Source organism: Vigna angularis, chromosome 2 (assembly GCF_016808095.1).
Source record: "Vigna angularis cultivar LongXiaoDou No.4 chromosome 2, ASM1680809v1, whole genome shotgun sequence".
In the NCBI taxonomy this organism is placed as follows: domain Eukaryota; kingdom Viridiplantae; phylum Streptophyta; class Magnoliopsida; order Fabales; family Fabaceae; genus Vigna; species Vigna angularis.
The window spans coordinates 38,256,564-38,275,357 of record NC_068971.1 but is presented as its reverse complement, the minus strand read 5'-3'; the positions used below and the strand labels follow the sequence as shown (position 1 = coordinate 38,275,357).

General features: G+C 35.0%; 2 protein-coding genes across 5 annotated transcripts; one reads left to right on the top strand and one right to left on the bottom strand.

The window, feature by feature from the left end:
* Positions 1-9,627, bottom strand: LOC108331885 (uncharacterized). Of its 4 annotated transcripts, none has more exons than XM_052872280.1 (6): positions 9,031-9,435; positions 7,252-7,298; positions 1,982-2,116; positions 1,743-1,874; positions 1,153-1,539; positions 1-521 (listed from the first exon to the last, which is right to left on the bottom strand). In XM_052872280.1, exons 3-6 carry the CDS (start codon positions 2,104-2,106, stop codon positions 383-385), a joined length of 783 nt encoding a protein of 260 aa, XP_052728240.1. In that variant the 5' UTR covers positions 2,107-2,116; positions 7,252-7,298; positions 9,031-9,435; the 3' UTR covers positions 1-382. The 4 variants fall into 4 exon arrangements, with proteins under 4 accessions (XP_052728240.1, XP_052728241.1, XP_017422369.1 ...); XM_052872281.1 differs by lacking the exon at positions 7,252-7,298 and adding an exon at positions 840-898; XM_017566880.2 differs by lacking the exons at positions 7,252-7,298; positions 9,031-9,435 and adding an exon at positions 9,442-9,627.
* A 569-nt stretch (positions 9,628-10,196) lies between these two features.
* On the top strand, positions 10,197-15,393 carry LOC108330064 (uncharacterized). Its single transcript, XM_017564524.2, has 3 exons — positions 10,197-10,448; positions 10,603-10,934; positions 14,956-15,393. Exons 1-3 carry the CDS (start codon positions 10,296-10,298, stop codon positions 15,152-15,154), a joined length of 684 nt encoding a protein of 227 aa, XP_017420013.1. The 5' UTR covers positions 10,197-10,295; the 3' UTR covers positions 15,155-15,393.
* The last annotated feature ends 3,401 nt before the right edge of the window (positions 15,394-18,794 follow it).

Genomic DNA, 18,794 nt, shown 5'->3' with positions numbered 1-18,794 from the left:
TTTTCTACAAGTTAAAATAGAAATTATAATAATCAGTTGAATGATGTATACAATATCCTATTTGATAGTCTAATCACAGGTCCTCTTGTAATTTTACATCATCTATCTAACAGAGAACTTTCCTTGTCCTCTATAGCCCATATGTAAAAGGAGGCGTGTATGGCTAAGCCCATGCCTTAGATTCTTGCTATGGTCAACAATAGCATGCTCTCACTGCAGAATCATAATCAATTTGACTAGAGTCAGGCATTAGTTGTGATCACTAAGCCCATTCTACATTGGATACTATAATAAGCTATAACTTTACAACAAACCCATTCTCTTGTTACACCCTTAGTTTCCTTTGCCCCCAGCTCAGAGTAGAAACGTTGGTACCAGAACTTCAGGGTAGAACAGGAAGATCCACCTTGTCAAAGGAAAAGAAACTGACCCTTCCCTCCGTGACCAGGCAGATTTTCAAAGGAATGCCACCACATTGCTTCTCAAGGACTTCAATCTCTGTTCTAGACGGTGGATAACCCCTAACAGAAGATACACGATTGAATAGATTTCCATCAACAGGTAATAAAAAAAGAAATAAAAAACTAAGGACAAATTTGTTTGGCTATTAATTAGCGGGGGACAAATAATCAATGTCGATCATTTCCAGTTCCTTTCTCTAAAATAAATAACTATAATTGGTAAATATCTACAACAGTTACTTGCTCACTTGTTCCCCAGGAATTAGAACTATTCATCCAAGTTTCAGCTGGCCATCAGCTTCTCATGGATGTATTGAAGTGTATTTAACAGAGAACAAATATCTTTCGATATGAAATTGCATTTTCCTATGGCAATACCTTTAAATCCTATAAGAGAACAGACTGCGGCAATGTCTTTATCAATTCCTAGTGGTTTACTGTGAGAAATAACATGGCCACATTACAAACCTCCGACCTTACAACATACACGGCACAAAATAAAGCAGCATGTTTGAGCCAGTATTAATTCCTCCGATCTTCAATGGGGGAATGCAAAAAATTAGGCCATAATATGCTTGAATTCCTTAGTCACGTTCTCAATTAGTCCATTTATAAACAACAGAAAGATCACTAACCAATTAAATTTATGAATCTAAAGTAATCATACTGATGCATGAGGCATGGTTATTACCTAGATAAGTACAGTAAAAAACTTGGATCACCAGGGGAAGACTTTCTAAATCGGCTGTTCGGAAGATAAACATCAAAATCTGGCCTCAAATCATTTACTCGCAACTCAGAAAATAATCTTTGGACAGAGCCCATGTCTATTAGTTCTTTGCTATCTTCTGCTATTTCAAGAGCAGCAGGTCTATGGGAACTTTTAATACTCTTCAAACTCCAAAGAACACCATGCCGCACAATTATGTAACCAAGAGACTTGAGGTGCCTGTAAACCTCAAACAGCTCCCAACAACATCCACTCTTCCCGCCAGCAACCTTTTCATACATTTCTGCGAGAGATATGCTTCTACCACTACTTTCTAATAGCTGTAAGGCTCCTAGTTCCATAAGATACCTGCCATATCAGCCTTTACATAAGCAGGAATTTGAAAACAGCTCACAATTTCAATACATACTTTTTTTCACATGCAAACAAGTGTATTGCCTAGTTACAAAGTTTATTATTCACAGAAAGCTAAGGCTTCAAGAAGTATGTGACTCTTCCCTATTTCTGAATGTCAACAAAAGATATGTATAAAAAGATTGCAAATCACCTACAAAGTCTCCTCAATTGAAGAATAAATCTTGCCACTACGAACTATTCCAGTTGTTATCCACATTTTTCCATTTTTCTCAATGACTTCTCCCATTCCCATTTCTTCATTCCAAATGCTTTTGGATTTCACGTTCCTGGTAAATGAAATGAAAAAATCTTCACTTTGAAAATCAAACTTGAGCAGGGGGAAAAGAGATATCCTAACTAGTTCGTACTAATTTACAATGTAAAGATGTTTGACCTGAACTGCAACTTAGGTATAGAACCAGATGAAAAGCCGAGCTCCTCTTCATCACTTGCATTTTGGAAATAGACCTCGTCATCACCATCTTCACTTGAAGAACGTCCCCATGTATTGTCTTCCATAGCTCAAAAGCTGTAATTAAAAATATAAACCGATTGATCAGTTGTTAGGATTGTTGGCAGCAATGTTAAAATAATCACTAAATCATATCATTATACGATAATCACATGGCACAAAAATAAATAAACCAAGAAGCACCCATTTATGTCAAAGCAAGTTGGTTGTGCCGTTGAAACTATTCATCTATGTTGAAATGTATCAAGTTTATGTTGTTTTGTGTATGTGTACCCAACTTAAGAAGTGGGTTGTATTCTGTCATGGTATTCTATATATATATAGAATACCATAACCTTGTGAGCAGATGAATGAATAAAATGTCTCAGTTAGTTTTCTAACATGGTATCAGAGCCAAACCCAGTGTGCCACTGTTGTCGCTGCCACTTTCCTCCGTTGTCGCTGCTATCGCCGCCGCCGTCGCCGTCGCCGCCGTTTGTCAGGCAAACTTAAGGGTTAGGTTCGCCCCGAGAAGCGTGACCCAACCCTGGTGGTCGCTTCCTTAGAAACCTCCGCATGCTCCTCCACGCGTCGCTTCTCTCCGATCTACGCCGGCCACCGTCACGGTTTCGACCGGTGACCAGCGGATCTGGACCATCTCCTCGAGCAACGGCCAACCTCGTCGGAGTCAAGACCAGACTCCTCTTCATGCGCCTCCACGCGCCGCCTGTCTTTAGCAAGTCTCCGACATGTGTTCCTCATGCGCCGCCGTCTCAGTGTCAGATCGACACCGCGCCACTACAGACAGTTTCGCCGTAGCTTCCTGAGCGTGTTTTGGCCCTTGCTGTTTTGGTGGTTGTTGTTTGCACCTAGGATTTTCTCCCTCAAATTTCACAGTCTACTGTTGATGAGCTTCATTTCTTAGTATGGTTGGACAGGGATTCTGATTTCCCATAGTCATAAGACCTTATCTCTGTTTTGGATCCTACTCACAGACTTAGAATGGCATCCTTTACTAAAATTAATTTCTCCTTATCTGCCACTTCAAGGAGAGGAGCTAATCGAGGAGGCAATGGTAGTCGAAGTGGGTATGTGCAATGCTCATACGAATCAAGAATCTCAAATGAAGATTATCAAGAATTTTCGAGATACAAGTCTGACAAATCCACTGGCCTTTTTCAGTTTCCTTCAGTGCCAAGTGTGTCAACTGCATGTATCTCACAATCTGTGGAATGTCAAGGTTCATGGATTCTTGATTCAGGTGTCTCAAACCATTTGTCTAATAATACTCGTTTGTTTCCTCCATTACCTCTCAAAAAGTTCCTCAGTTAGTTACTGTTGCTAATGGATCCAAATTGACATCTCAAGGAATTGGCAAAGTGTCCTTATCTCCTTCACTAAACTTAAATTCTGTTTTGTATATTCCTCAGTGTCCTTATAATTTAATCTCCTTGAGTCAATTGACACGTTCATTAAATTGTTCTATAACCTTTACTGCTACTTCCTTTGTCATACAGGAGCATGGTACGGGTCGTCGAATTGGAGAAGGATATGAGTCAAGAGGACTGTATTTCCTAAAACCTACCTCTTTTGTTTCTTGCATTTCAACTTCATCTCCTAAAATTTTACATGGGTCACCCAAATTTGTCTAAGCTGAAGTTGATGGTTCCAAGTCTTAAACACATTCCTGTCTTAGATTGTGAGTCTTGTCAGTTAGGAAAACATGTTAGATCTTCTTATCCAAAGAAATCTGAGACACGATGTAAGTCTATTTTTTCTACCATTCACTCTGATATTTGGGGACCGAGTCGAGTTACTTCCTTTGGTTTTAACTATTTTGTAACCTTCATTGATGAATTTTCTCGGTGTACGTGGGTTTATCTTATGAAAGATAGATCTGAACTTTTAGTCATTTTTATGTCCTTTGTTAATGAAATTAAGAATTAATTTGGAAAGACAAGCATTTTCTTCATTTTTATCTTCCAAAAGAATTTTACATCAGTCAACATGTCCTCACACTCCACAACAAAATGGCATAGCTGAGAGAAAGAATAGGCATCTCATTGATACAGCACGTTTCCTAATGTTAAATACTAATGTTCTTGTTCATCATTGGGGGATGCAATCCTCACTTCTTGTTTTTTAATCAATAGGATGCCTTCTTCATCTCTTGACAACAAAGTTCCTCACTCCGTAATTTTTCCAAATGATCCTCTTTACCATGTCTCTCCACGTGTTTTTGGGAGCACTTGTTTTGTTCATAATGTCTCCCCAGGTCTTGATAAACTTTCTCCCAAGTCTATTAAATGTGTCTTTTTGGTATATTCTCGCATTCAAAAAGGATATAGATGTTATTCTCCCTCCACAAGAAGGTATTATATGTCTTCTGATGTCACCTTTTTTGAGGATACACCCTTCTTCTTGTCTTCCAAGGAGGATCGTTCATCTGTTGAAGAGATGCTTCCTATACCATCATGTGATCCCTTGGTCATTCCCGCTTCTCCATCTTCAGCTCAAACTCAGAATGCACAAGATATTGTTGAACCACCTTCCTCCTTGCCTGAAGATCCTCGAGACTCAGCTCCTTCTCCATCAGATTCCCAAACCATGGATCCTTCATCCTCCTCATCCTCTCTTGACTCAAATCAGGCTTGGCCTATTGCTCTTCGAAAAGGTATTCAATCTACCTTATCCTGTTTATAATTTTTTAAGTTACCATCGTCTGTCTCCTACATATTTCTCCTTTGTTTCCTCCCTTTCTAACATCAAAGTTCCTAATAATGTTTGCGAGGCACTTGATCACCCTGGATGACGACAAGCCATGATTGATGAAATGCAGGCACTTGACAATAGTGGCACTTGGGAACTTGTACCTCTTCCTCCTGATAAGAAACCCGTGGGATGTAGATGGGTATATGCTATTAAAGTTGGTCCTACTGGTGCCATTGATCGTCTTAAAGCTCGTCTAGTCGCAAAGGGATATACTCAGGTTCATGGTCTCGACTATTGTGATACTTTTTCTCCTGTGGCCAAAATCAGTAGTGTTCGTCTATTTCTTGCCATGGCTGCCATTAGACAGTGGCCACTTCACCAATTGGACATTAAAAATGTCTTTCTTCATAGTGATCTGGAAGAGGAGATATACATGGAGCAACCTCCTGGATTTAGTCGTGTTGCTCAGGGAGAGTCTAAGTTAGTTTGTAAATTACGTCATTCACTCTACGACTTGAAACAATCACCTCGATGTGAAGACGATCATTCAGTGTTTTATGGGCATTCTACTCCTAATAAATGTGTTTATCTTATGGTTTATGTTGATGATATTGTGATTACAGGAAATGATGTTGCGAGAATTGCTCAATTAAAGGATCATTTGTTCAACCACTTCCAAACCAAAGACTTAGGCCGTTTGAAATACTTCCTTGGTATTGAAGTGGCACAATCAAAAGAAGGAGTCATCATTTCACAAAGAAAATATGCCCTTGATATTTTGGAGGAAACAGGTCTGACAGATTGCAAGCCCATTGATAGTCCTATGGACTCAAATAAAAAATTAATGAGAGACCATGGTGAACCTTTCTCAGATCCAGAAAGATACACAAGGTTGGTTGGAAAACTAATCTATCTCACCATAACAAGACCTGATCTTTCTTATCCAGTGGGAGTTGTGAGCCAATTTATGCAAAATCCTCATATCGATCATTGGAATGTCGTGGTACGCATCCTTAAAGGGAATCCAGGTCATGGACTGTTGTATGAGAACAAGGGAAGTACTGAGTTAGAAGGATATTGTGATGCAAATTGGGCTGGTTGTCCGAATTATCGAAGATCTACCACAGGATATTGTGTACTCCTTGGAGGGAACCTTGTATCATGGAAAAGCAAGAAACAAAGTGTTGTTGCTCGATCTAGTGCAGAAGTTGAATACCGATCTATGGCCATAGCTACATGTGAACATATAATCAAACAACTCCTTCAAGAATTAAACTTCTGTGAAAATAAGCCTATGAAGTTGTATTGTGATAACCAAGCAGTTCTTCACATTGCCTCCAATCCAGTGTTCCATGAAAGAACAAAACATATAGAAATTGATTGTCATTTCATCAGAGAGAAGTTGCTGTCCAAGGATCTCATTACAGAATTTGTCAATTCTAATGAACAATTTGCAGATATTTTAACTAAGTCTTTAAGAGGCCTAGGATTCAGTTTATATGTTCCAAGCTTGGTGCATATGATTTATATGTTCCAGCTTCAAGGGGAGTGTTGAAATGTATCAAGTTTATGTTGTTTTGTGTGTGTACCCAACTTAAGAAGTGGGTTGTATTCTGTCATGGTATTCTATATATTTTATATATATATATATATATATATATATATATATATATATATATATATATAGAATACCATAACCTTGTGAGCAGATGAATGAATAAAATGTCTCAGTTAGTTTTCTAACAATCTACAAAAATCAACACGCATAACCTCACGTGTTCGAAAACAGATGATAACAAACAAATCGAACAAAAATAAATGAAAAATAAAAGAAGAACATGAATGGCATAAAACCATAAGATGCAGGCAACACAATCTAATAGGATACGCACAAATTGAAGGATTAAAACTAATAAAATGGCATAAAAGGTCGTATCTAAACAAAGCTGCACTAATAAAACCCTTGCCGCAAGAGAAGAAGGAGAACATTAATAAAAGGGCATTAGAAATGATTTACTGGACCCCATGATGGGTGTCAAAATGTTCCAGCCAAAAATACCTCAGTGTGATTCTAGGGCATTCAAATTGAGTCCCTTTGTTCATAGTGTAAGGTGTATTTTATAAGCCCTAGTTAGTTGTTCTATTATCTCCAAGTCTTAACTAATATTATTTAATCTTTAGAATTTGTATTTTTCTTAACCAACTCAAAGTACCACAAATAGATATTTCCTTGATTTTTGCCTAATATTCTTAATATTTTTATTGGATCCTTATGTTAGTAATTATTAGGTCCTATAACCAACCTGTTAGATAAGTTAATGACCCTTTTATAAAATCAGTACTCGCCCTATAACTGAGACTCACTATCTCAAACGGACGACATGAAAAGGAAACTCATCTACATGACTAAAATGGAAACAAGTGTAAAGGATAAAATATATTTGTTGAAGATCTCAGTCTGGAAATATGGCTCAAATAAAATATATAAGCGCAAACATCACCTTTGGAGTCGATTTTGAGGTTGTTATACGCTTAAAATGTATCACCCCTAATTTTGAGAGTCACGAAAATGAGCCAAAATTTAAAATTTCCTCAAGTCGAAAATAAATTGAAAATTTTATTATAAGAACACTTAAATCAAGCACATCAAGTACTAAAGAAATTGTCAAGATAAAGTTTGAGAATTTCAAAGAAACATAATTTACTATAACTTCAAACATAATTGTCCATATCTTAATTTAAAACATCATTCCCAGAAATTTCTAAAACATCATTATAAAATTTCCATAGTGGATCCCCCTCTCGTCAATTAGCGGCTCCAGAATTATATGTAATCCTATTTGAGTTTCCGTATACATTATATGATCATTGCACAAGTACACGCAAACAAGCAAACAGAAATGTACGGGTGAGCTAATGTTTAAAACATATATACCAATAGTATATCATATACAGCTTCCTACAGAGCTAATAACCATCCCTCATAAAGTTCAACATTACACAACTAAATCAATTTCAACTCATTTCTCATAATTTACGCATTGCACACTGGAGGGTCTTAGGAATAAAATTTCAATTTAGCATAATCAACTGGCATCATTAACCAAATCTTTGACAATCACCTCTATAGAAACTATCATATGACAACACACATTTATATATACATTCTTGATCCTGTACCTGAGTTCAATCTAAAAGCGCATGCACACACACACACGTGTGTGTGTGTGTTTGTGTGTGTGTATATATATATATATATAACACCAAGATCCAAACCAACAATCTAACTACCCATACCAAAATTTACTTCAAGTGCTATTAATTATTTGGACAAGTTATTTTATAGCAAAAACAATCACCATTATGAAACTATAAAGGATACCATCAGAAAAATCATAGAAATATCTAACGTACTATCCCTGTACTCATTCTAACCATTTTTAATTCACTTTGAATTCATAATCAATTAGCTATTCTACAATACATCCATCCTTATTTCTAGTACAATCTTGATTAGTCGAAAGTTTAGATTAAAACAGAGTGACACACCTTCAAAATACATAATTCCCACTTTCACAAATATAACGCTTAATTATAGTTCAAGCCCAGATCGAAGATATTTCAATTGACTAGACTAGTTTCTAATCACAATCAATTCAAGAGCTTTATAATATTTAAGCATTACATTCTACAAACTAAACATATATGATATATTCAAACTATTACAAAGTTCACGAATAAGAATCCAAAGATAAACTCATTCCAGGTTTCACAGCATCATTATCAATTTAATATCTAATCAGAATTAAACCAAGGTTTTCAGAATGTTAATACATCCAAATAGTCATATTCAACAAGAACTATTTGAAATACATTTTAATTCCACCTTAAAGGCATACCAAAATAACTATAATTACAAAACAACCATCCATAGACCAGTGAAAGCTTGATTAACTCAGATCGAAACCCAAAACAACATTAAATGTAAATTTCCAGCACTTCAAGATTCAAACAGCCAACCAAAACATACCAATATTATTTTTCGGAACCTAATTTCACACACACAATGCTATCAAAAAAAAAAACTCAAGTCACCAATTGCGAATTTCAACATGATATGCCACAATTAAATCCCAGCCACCACATTCTACCAATTACACATATATCGTATTCGAACCAAAACCACACAGTATTCACAAATCAATAGCCTAAAAGAAAACCCAGAATTTTTCCAGATTATCAAACACTTAAACAATCAAATACAAATTAACTCCCCATACCTTGGTCGTTCCTTCCTCACTGAATTCATCTTCTCCCCCTTTCGTCAAGTTTGTTTCGCTCTCCCACGCTCAACTCGCGCCCTTACTCTCTCGGTCACTCTTAGATGCTAAAGCACTTGTTGTTTCGTGATCTACCCTTACCCTATGGCTCCTTTTATAGGTTTCACCGATACCCTCACCATAGACACTCGAAAACCTAAAATTACTCTCCCCAATCTCGGATTCCGCCTCCAATAAGGCGCCTTTAACGTCAACCTCTATAACCCCTTTCTCCAGTTAGTTTCTCACCAGAGCATTGATTTCTATTTTACTCCCTCTCACCCCAATCTCACTCTGACCCTCCCGGTTTTATTTGTGGAAGGAAGAAGAAGAGAAATAAGGAACAGAGAAGATAAAGAAAAAGAAACTAACCTGTAAGCCACTCTACGCCCACGATTTCAAAAACAAACCAAAATAAATAAATAAATAAGTAAAGTTGCAACAAAAAGACTACTCATTTTATTTTTTCGCCTATTATCTTAGTTTCACATTTTTAATTCAAATGATTAATTATTTCATACCACCAAAAACATGTACACAATAAGTTTACCATCATACATTCTATCCTAATTATCCACCTAGTATTAAAATAAATCTTAACTCAAAATATTTCAATTACTAACTTATAACTTATACCTAGGCTTATTAAAATCATCATGTCTTACATAAAAGCCATTTTCTAATAATATTAAAAATGTTTAAACTAAGGAATATTAGTATATTATAACCTCCGTTTTAAAGAAATAAGAAAGAGAGTGAAGAAAAAGGCACGCTTCTCAGGTAGCAGTGTTCTACCTGCTTGTTTTTTATTTTCAAGTAACAATGATATATAGTCTTTTTGTGTAAAATGTTAGAAGAGCTTTTCAGAGCTTCACTACTGGAAAAAGCTTCGCTCCTAGTAATAGAATAGTTTGAGAAAAATTTAATTTCAAATGTTCAGTATTTTAATAATTTATCATGTTTAAAATGCCCATACAAATTCAAAAATTTCAGAAAAAATATATATTTAAACCACTTGTTCTATTTTAGAAATTTTTGAATTCATAAAAATGTTACCCTATTAAATTTTCGTTTTTAAAGTAAAAATAAGTAAATAAATTTACATTTTTCCCTAAAACGTAAAAAAGAAAAAATTAGGAAAGATTTGCTGTACCTCCTGAGGTTAGAAAGAACGTTCGAAACAAACGAGAAAACACCCTGGAATATCACAAGGCGGTTGGGGAAAGATGATGCTGTTGGGAAGGGTTAGAGAGGTGAAGCAGAGTGTGGTACATCTTCGTCATCTATGCCACAACCCACAGAGATATATTCAAGATCTCGAACTGCTCAAGTGCTTCAAATCCGAGATTCAGTTCGAGCTTTCTTCCAATCATTTTCAGGTTCTCTCGCTCTTTCTTTTCCTTCCATGTCATGTTCTTTCATCACTTCTTCCATTTCACTTCAAAACACTCTACATCTTGAATCGCCACACCCATGACAGTTAAAAAACAAAAGGGGGTCTTTTGAGTTACTCGTGCATTTCCATGGGTGCAGAATGCTCAAACTGGTTCCTTAGGGGACTTTGTGATGGAACCTGACTCACTCAGTTCCAAAGATGTCGTTTTGCGAAGAAAATTCGATTCTGGTGAGGAAGTTGCAGTTTCTGCTATTCTGGGGCCTCCTAACTACGAGGAAGACACCGTTTTTCCAAGAGATGCTTTTATGAAAGTGTGTGTGAAAAAACCAACATTAAGCTCCATTTTGCAGTTTGACTGTGGAGTTCATGAAGAAACTGATAAGGGCTCTGATTTTGACATATATAATGCTTATTATCTCAGATCACCTACATTTCTCAAGCCTTCCAATTACAGAGGTCCCTTATTCAGGTAAGCTGATACTGGCCATTGTTCCTTACAATTATTATCTATGTTAAAACAATTTTGGTTTTCCTGTTTGAGGGGAAGTTGATTTGTATTGGCTTTACAATTTTGTGGTGGATATATTTAGTGCTGGAGATTTGCTTCAATGAACAAAGAGTACAATTTGTGTTATAGATTAGAGTAAATGACAAATTCAACCCCTAAAATTGTCATTTTAGTCCTTCTATAATTAACAAAATGCCCAAAACCCCCGGGAAGTATGAATCTTTTCATCTGAGTCCCTAGATTTAACCAGTTCTGTCTTTTTTTATTCTTTAACAATTTTAGTATAATCAATTAAGTCACATATCTAGCACTAATTGTATCTGAATAATTACAGCTTTGGGGAACTTTTTGAGAATTTATTTTGTTCAAGAGACTAATGTAAGACTATGTTCAACAACTTCAGAAACTAAAGTGTCTATTTACTTCATAGATTGGCCTACACATTTGACATGCTTGGTTATGATCATTTGATGTTCTCAAAATCTCCAGAGATTATTTCAATCTGCCCCTTTATTTGCACATTGCATTCTGAATCTTGATGTCTCATTTTTCTTGTTCGTTTATGGTGCTAGTGTTATTGTCATAGAATGAATGTACTCTTATAGCTTATAGTGTGTTTGGCAACCAGTTTGATTGGTGTTAAACTGAGGTTTTGAACATTCGAATGCCAAGATGTTAAAAGCATGCGAATGTTAGATTCGCAATAAGTTGAGGCAATAAGTTTTAAAACAGACACCTAAGCGTAACTATTCTTTTACCATTTTTTATCTTGGCTTCATATCCAAGACTCCTCTACCTAATGTCTATTGCATACATCCTTTGTGAACCTTGAGTGGTTACATACCTATTCATATGGCTTTAATGTTTAGATGGCATGCTATAGTCCTGTTGGATTAGATATGCATTTCCACAGGGTTACTCATCTTGATTGGATTAGATATTACAAATACATTTCCACAGGGTTACTCATCTTGATTCTGTTTCTTACTGGTAAATTTGAAGCAACTGTGCAAGACAATGTTCAACTACTTTTTGTAAGTAGCATTAGAAACAAAAATTCATTTACCAAAATTTGTTAGATTTTTAACATATTAAAGTTATTTTAACGGTTAATGTATGCTTTTTGGTTACTCATTGTAACATCCCAAAAATACAGTAAACACCATATAATAGAATTAATTACATTTAATGATAAACTAAATCAGTTTTATACTAATCCAGAACAAGGTTTTGGCCGAACGGCCTTACACAATGATTCCAAAATAAATTGTACAAGGTTAACGAAGATCATGACCGAACGGCTTACAAAAGACAAGTACCGAACGGTCAAATATCAAAAGATGGAGAAAGTAACCGAACGATCACTTCGTACTAAGCTATAACTACTACCGAACATCCTACTGTTCGGCCTTTACTTCTACATCAACGAGGTTCTCTTCTTCTAAAATTTCCTCTTCGAGCGTCTCCTCCAGTAACGCCTCACCAGCTGCTCACATCCACACGGATGATCATTGCAAAGACAAGACGGACGTACAGATACAAGACAACACAATGAAAAACACAGGGTAAGCTTATGTAATTTAATTCAAGTAATAACATACATTTTCGCATACAAGCACAGTCAAATATATATCAAATAAACAATTCAATCAAAACCCTGATACTAGACCGACTGTCCGGACTGTATGAATTCCGTGTAGCTACGACGTTCGTGCACTCGGGTGATGTAGTAACTGGAATTCTCATCAGCTGCCACACGAGGTTAGTTCGTTCCATCCAAAGTACTCCTAAGGACTAGGACCTCCTGCCATTCCCACACATGACATACCCCCTCTACGTGAGGACGAGTACTCACGGAACATCAGAATGAAACCGCCAGCTAAGCTTACCACATTCATACTTTACAATTTCCATAATCATCCAAGAGTCGTTCCTCCCTGGAACGCTCGTCCAAAATCCACAACCATTGATTCATCTCATATATTGTTCTTCAATTATAATCTTTAAATTAAATACCATTTTCGTCATCCATTTCAAGTGCATAAAATAACGAACGTTTAGCCCTCTTCATAACGAGGACAAACGTGAGGAACGAGACCGAGAAATCCTCCGTTCCAGAACAGAATAAAACCGACTGCAATAACACCGCATATGACGAACGTCATTTACCACTTGAGTCAGTTGAATCAACTGACTCTCGTAAGTTCAGGTCAATACTCAAAGAATAGTTAAGTACAAAGGTTCTAGGCCGGATCCAATGGATATAGGCTCCTCAAGAAAATTAAAGAACCATACTTAGAATAATTCAATTACAGAAACCGACTGCCAGTCAATGACCGAACACGGTAAAAGGATTTACTGAATTTGGACGAACGCTATTTTATCAATATAGATATATAAGAATCGAATACGAACGCTTGGTGTAAGACCGAGCTAGAACGAGCGCTAGGTGTAAGACCGAGCACTAAGTAGTACGAGCGCTTGGTATAAGACCGAACACTACGAACGACTAAGGTATACCGAAATATATATATATATATATATATATATATATATATATATATATATATATATATATATTACTCGATTAAGGGACGTTCGTATACAACTATGTTTCGCCGAACGCTCAAACATAGTATTTTCACACGAGGGCGCTCGTCCTATACTAGGATTCTCTCCAAATGAAAGAATCCCGTTTAAACTAGGTTTATTAGAAAAACCGAACGGTCAATGACCATTCGATAACGAATATACTTTATCATAGAGAAATTTTATATACAGAATCTTTTTACATTAAATTCATTTTTCTTAACTTATATCTTCAAAACTTTATAAATTCCTATCAACATCAATCTTCATATCTCATACAGCACATATCATTAAATTTTCATATATCTCATACATCATCACCTAATTCATTCATATTTCATTTCATACCATCCAAATAAACGAACGTTCATTCCATACAATTTTATCAACCATCATGCATCGAAATCGTTCAATCAACTAAACGAACGTTCAGGCAATTTAATCAGCAACAAATTAAATTAAATTAAATAAGCTTCCCTTACCTCTTAAAGTGAACGCACGCTCTCAGATATATGCTAGGGTTCTTCTTCTAACAGAGGTCTCAACGTTCAACAACACTCTCTACAAACTATAACCAACATAGACCAGACAACTACTCAGAATGATAGATTCAACTCATGTAACCAAAAATCTGGGTTTGCATGTTACAGAGAAAGGCACGAATGGAGAGAGGATGAACTTACCAGTTGAGAATCTTAAACTGATCGGTTCAAACGATCGTCCTCTACGCCGGGAGTGTAGTACTGGTGCCTGAATGATGATCAGAGAAGAAGAATGGTGAGTTTTCTTAGAGAGAAGGTAGGGTTTCTAGAGAGAAGAAGGAGAACTGGAAAATCAGAGTTTGGAAAGGAGAAGGTGCATGCAGAAGAGAGTGGGACGGAAGCTTTCAGAAAAATCAGTTTTCTTTCCACGTCAAAACGAGCGTCTGCTCTTCTGCTGTCACCTGCATTCCACTATCTGATTTCGGATCCTCGTTTCATGACACCTGGCGTCAGCGCAGAGGGGAATTGGGTGCGTTTTAATGGTTCTGAGCAGGGTTTTGGAGTAATAAATGAGATTAGACAGGTGGGTTTTGGGTGCATAATTACGAGGCCTGACACTCATCTTCTTAACTGCATAGGCTTGTAACTTGATATAACTAAGCCTGTGAAAATTTAAACTATATGTTAATATTAAACTTTAGAACTTCTTTTCATGCTCTTTAGAAAGTTAAATTGGCTAGATTAGCAAACATGCATTTCCTTGTAGCTTTTATGGCTTTTATGACTTATCAAATCATCACCAGAAGTTGGTTTTACCAGTATCATCATTTCAAATTCTAGTAAATCATCCATAAATTGCATTGGCCTTTTTACTAATACTTGTTCATTGTCTTGTGTATATTCATGTGAAGCACATTGGATAATGAGTTGCAACATGCACTCAAGGAATACCTGATAGTCAAGGGCATTGGCGTAAGCCTGACAAACTTTCTTCTCCACTACCTACACAAAAGAGAGCAAGAGCAGTATGTGAACTGGTTGAAGAAAGGTGAAGCAGCATTTTTATCAACAGAAGGGTCTTTGAGGCAATCTGTGGAGGCGTTGCAATAGTGTCAATTTTGGAACTTGATAACTTTTACTGATATTTTAGTCAAATGGTTTTGAGAGTTGGGATAATAATAATAATGATTAGGATGTCAAACAAGTGACTGATTTTTACAGTATAGAATTTCTTTTCTAAATGGTACGTACCTGAACTTTTGAAGCTGGAATATCTTCTATACAAGTTAAGTGGTTAAATTGTTTTTTGGTTACAGGGTCAACTTTATCTATTTTATCTTTGTATTTTATTCTATTAATGTTTATGCAAAATTGATCTAAATTGGTCCCAAATAGAGTTCAAAAATCTTAAAGTTGATTTATTTATTTATTTATAGTGTAAATAGGTTTGAAATAATCACAAACATTTTCCAGTTTCTGTGCCTATGACATGTAGTGTTCTTTGGAAAGTTCTTTCAGAAGCACATTTTGTGTCCAGAAAGCTTGTTCTAAAAAATTCATTCTGGAAATACTATTTTGAAAGATATTATTATATAAGTTCTAGAAAGTTTGTTTTGAAAATTTTATATTGGAAAGCTTGTTCTTGAACATTTCATGCGCTATAGAAATTCCATGCCGAAAATCATGTTTCAAAAATTCCTTCTAGAAATCCCGTTTTGAAAATTTTAGAAAGCTTGTTTCAAAAGATTTTAATAATAGATAATTTGGAAGTAACTTTTTTAGAAAGGGTAAAATGATTATTTTGAAAAGTATGGGATTGCAAGAAGAAAAACCTTTCACAATTGTTTGAAATTAAAATTTTCACAATCCTTTAAACCCAAGTTTTAATAGTTAATCTTCCTATTGCATTTATAATACGTGTTTGTCTTTCATAAATTTGTGAGTTCTACAGTGATTGTATAACAAATATCATTAAATGTTTCAGTGACAAATTTTTTGTTAAATAGATTAGACTTACAACACAAACCAGGTTCAAAATTGTTCCTGCATCCAGCTTTTCTAATAGATTTTAGATTATATAATTTAAAAGATATTTTTGGAATGTATTCAAAAATTATATTTTAAAAATTATATTTCAAAATCTAAATATACTATTCAAGTTGCATAATTTAAAATACATTCAAAAAATACATTATAGAATATTTTAAAAAAATCTTTCTCATCCATCTTCTTCATTTAATTGTCTTCAATTCTCAAAATCTGCTAATTTCTTCTCCTCTGTTTCAAACCCCGTCACACTCTTCCACAAACCTACACTTTCCCATTTACTTCTTTCATGGACGACATAGACCATGCTACTTCTTCCATCCATTCATCTTTTCTTTAATTTTCCTTCTCTTTTCCAAATCGTCCTCAACCCAACTCATCCCTGTGTTTCATCTTTTTGCATTTTTCTCCATGGCCATGTATTTTACTGTTCTTCATAAAAATGTTATTAATTTTCTGTTTTACATAATATTTGACCCACTCATATAAAGAATATTTGTTTTGAAATTTCTTCCCTCAAGCATAGCATTTTCTGTCTTACATAATATTTCACAATTTGTTTTGAAATTTCTTCCCTCAAGAAGCATAGCATTTTCTTTCCTCAAACATAGCATTAAAACTATCAAGGAGAAAGATTTTAATAACTTTATTTTATTTAATTAAATTAATTAAATAATAAGTTTTATAAATTATTTTTAATAAAAAATATTCATAATTTTATAATTTTTAATTTTTAAATACAAATATATTAAAAAATTATAACAAAAATATATAATTAAAACAATAATTAAAATTAAATTTTAAATAATTAAAATTGAGAAACAAAACTAAACTGATAAAAAAAATTATAAAAATAAACTTAACCACAAATTCATACAATACAAACAGATTTTGAATCAAATGATAATTAAGCGGTGTTACCATCCCTGCCATCAATGTCTCTGTAAAGTATCTCTCATGCCCGCTGCTATGATTGCCTCTCTAGAGTTCCTTTTGGATGCAATGGTAAGTTGGTCCAATTGGAGTGGTGGTTCCAATGACAAGAGCCTGAAAGGTAATTTGGGATTTATAGATTTGATAAAAAAATTAAGAAGTATAATTATTTTACATTTATTTGAGATTATTCTTTTATTTTTATTTTTTTTAAATATAAAAATTTATTTATTTATAATTATTTTATTTTTGTCAGGTGTATTAAATGAAGGTTTAATATATATTATGGTCTCCTAGTTTATTAGTTTTGTTCAAAGTGGTCTCTTGTTTTTAGTTGTTTACAGTGGTCCCATGTTTAATAAAAATAGTTCAAATTGGTCATTTTTTTGCTGACTAGATTTAAAACGCTAAGACGTAATGTCGACCTTAGCCAATAGTGAATGACCTATACAGTTTTTCATTACGTGAAAACGATATGTCAATTGACGTGGAAATGTTAAAAGTTAAAGTTATTGGGTAAAAGGAAATTACAATTAGGTTTGGAAGGAATTTACGAATTGGGGTTGAAATTCGTCTTCAATTTGGGTTTCTGGTTTGTTGAACTTTCAATTGGAAGAGCGTAGGTCAGGTAAGTGGTTTTAACCTAATGTTGTTGTTGGATTGGGGTGTTAGGGTTTAATTTGGTGTTGAATCTGTTAATTTTGTTAAATGTATTATTTTGTTTGATTAGGCATGGGTTTCGTGGTATAAATTTTGTAATTATCTTGTTTTGTAAAAGCTTGAATTTGTAATTGTTTTGTAATTATCTGTAATTCGTTGTCAGTTTGGGGTAAAAATGGTTAAAGTTGTCGCGTTTTGAGGGTTTATAGTAGTCTCGGTTATTTTGTGCAACAAGTATTGGTCAAGATCTAGGTTCACAGGTAAAGTAGTGTCTGATACACTTGATAACAACACGAGTGAAGCTTTCAACAACGCTATTGTTTATGCTAGAGGAAACCCATTATCACTATGCTGGAAGACATCAGACTTTATCTCATGAAATGATGGACCACCAACAGAACCAAGGTGGCATCTATCGATTTTTCTATCTGCCCAAAGATTAAAAAGAGACTCGTCAAAGAATCTAATTATCAAAATATTGGATCCCAAGGTAATAATCTATTGATACTCTTCATTTATCTTCACGTACATTTCTCATGCTATTGAATCTAATTTATCAAGATGAATGACATTCATTGTTGTCATGCTATTGCAGTAATGAAGTACTCAAATTTAGACCCACAAAATTATGTTTCAAGTTGGCTCAGAAGATCCATATATGAAGAGGCATATGCCTCCATCATTTATCCTGTAAACGGCCACCTGCTATAGTAAACAACAAGCTTGACAGATGTACTCCCACCATTTAAGAGGAAGTTGTCTGGAAGGCCAAAGACAAAACGAAGGTTGGAGTAGGCATGGAAACTAACTAAGGATGAGACCCAAATGAGTGTTTGTGGCCATAGAACACCACTTTAAAAAGTTACAGGACATCTTATTTGAAGATCCACCCTGTTACTCACCAAAATAACTTCAAAGTCAATACTAATTATCACAGATAAATCCAATAGATATAATGTGAAAAGGGTATTCATAAAACCTTGTAATGACGACATCCCCCAAAATTGTCTATTAACATTCTTTGTAGTTCTGGTCATTTTGGTTATATGAATATTACCACAGTTTCAAATAGGGATTATCCCACCTTCCCTCCAACCACCACTATGTGAGG

What these genes read in the sequence shown, in the direction of transcription:
- LOC108331885 (XM_017566880.2), bottom strand. Translation starts at nt 2,106, where the DNA reads ATGGAAGACAATACATGGGGACGTTCTTCAAGTGAAGATGGTGATGAC. An exon ending in ATACCTAAGTTGCAGTTCAG is followed by an intron (nt 1,875 to 1,981) that starts GTCAAACATCTT and finishes TTCATTTACCAG; the next exon opens with GAACGTGAAATCCAAAAGCA. An exon ending in TCTTCAATTGAGGAGACTTT is followed by an intron (nt 1,540 to 1,742) that starts GTAGGTGATTTG and finishes CTGATATGGCAG; the next exon opens with GTATCTTATGGAACTAGGAG.
- LOC108330064 (XM_017564524.2), top strand. Translation starts at nt 10,296, where the DNA reads ATGATGCTGTTGGGAAGGGTTAGAGAGGTGAAGCAGAGTGTGGTACAT. An exon ending in TTTCTTCCAATCATTTTCAG is followed by an intron (nt 10,449 to 10,602) that starts GTTCTCTCGCTC and finishes CCATGGGTGCAG; the next exon opens with AATGCTCAAACTGGTTCCTT. An exon ending in TACAGAGGTCCCTTATTCAG is followed by an intron (nt 10,935 to 14,955) that starts GTAAGCTGATAC and finishes ATTCATGTGAAG; the next exon opens with CACATTGGATAATGAGTTGC.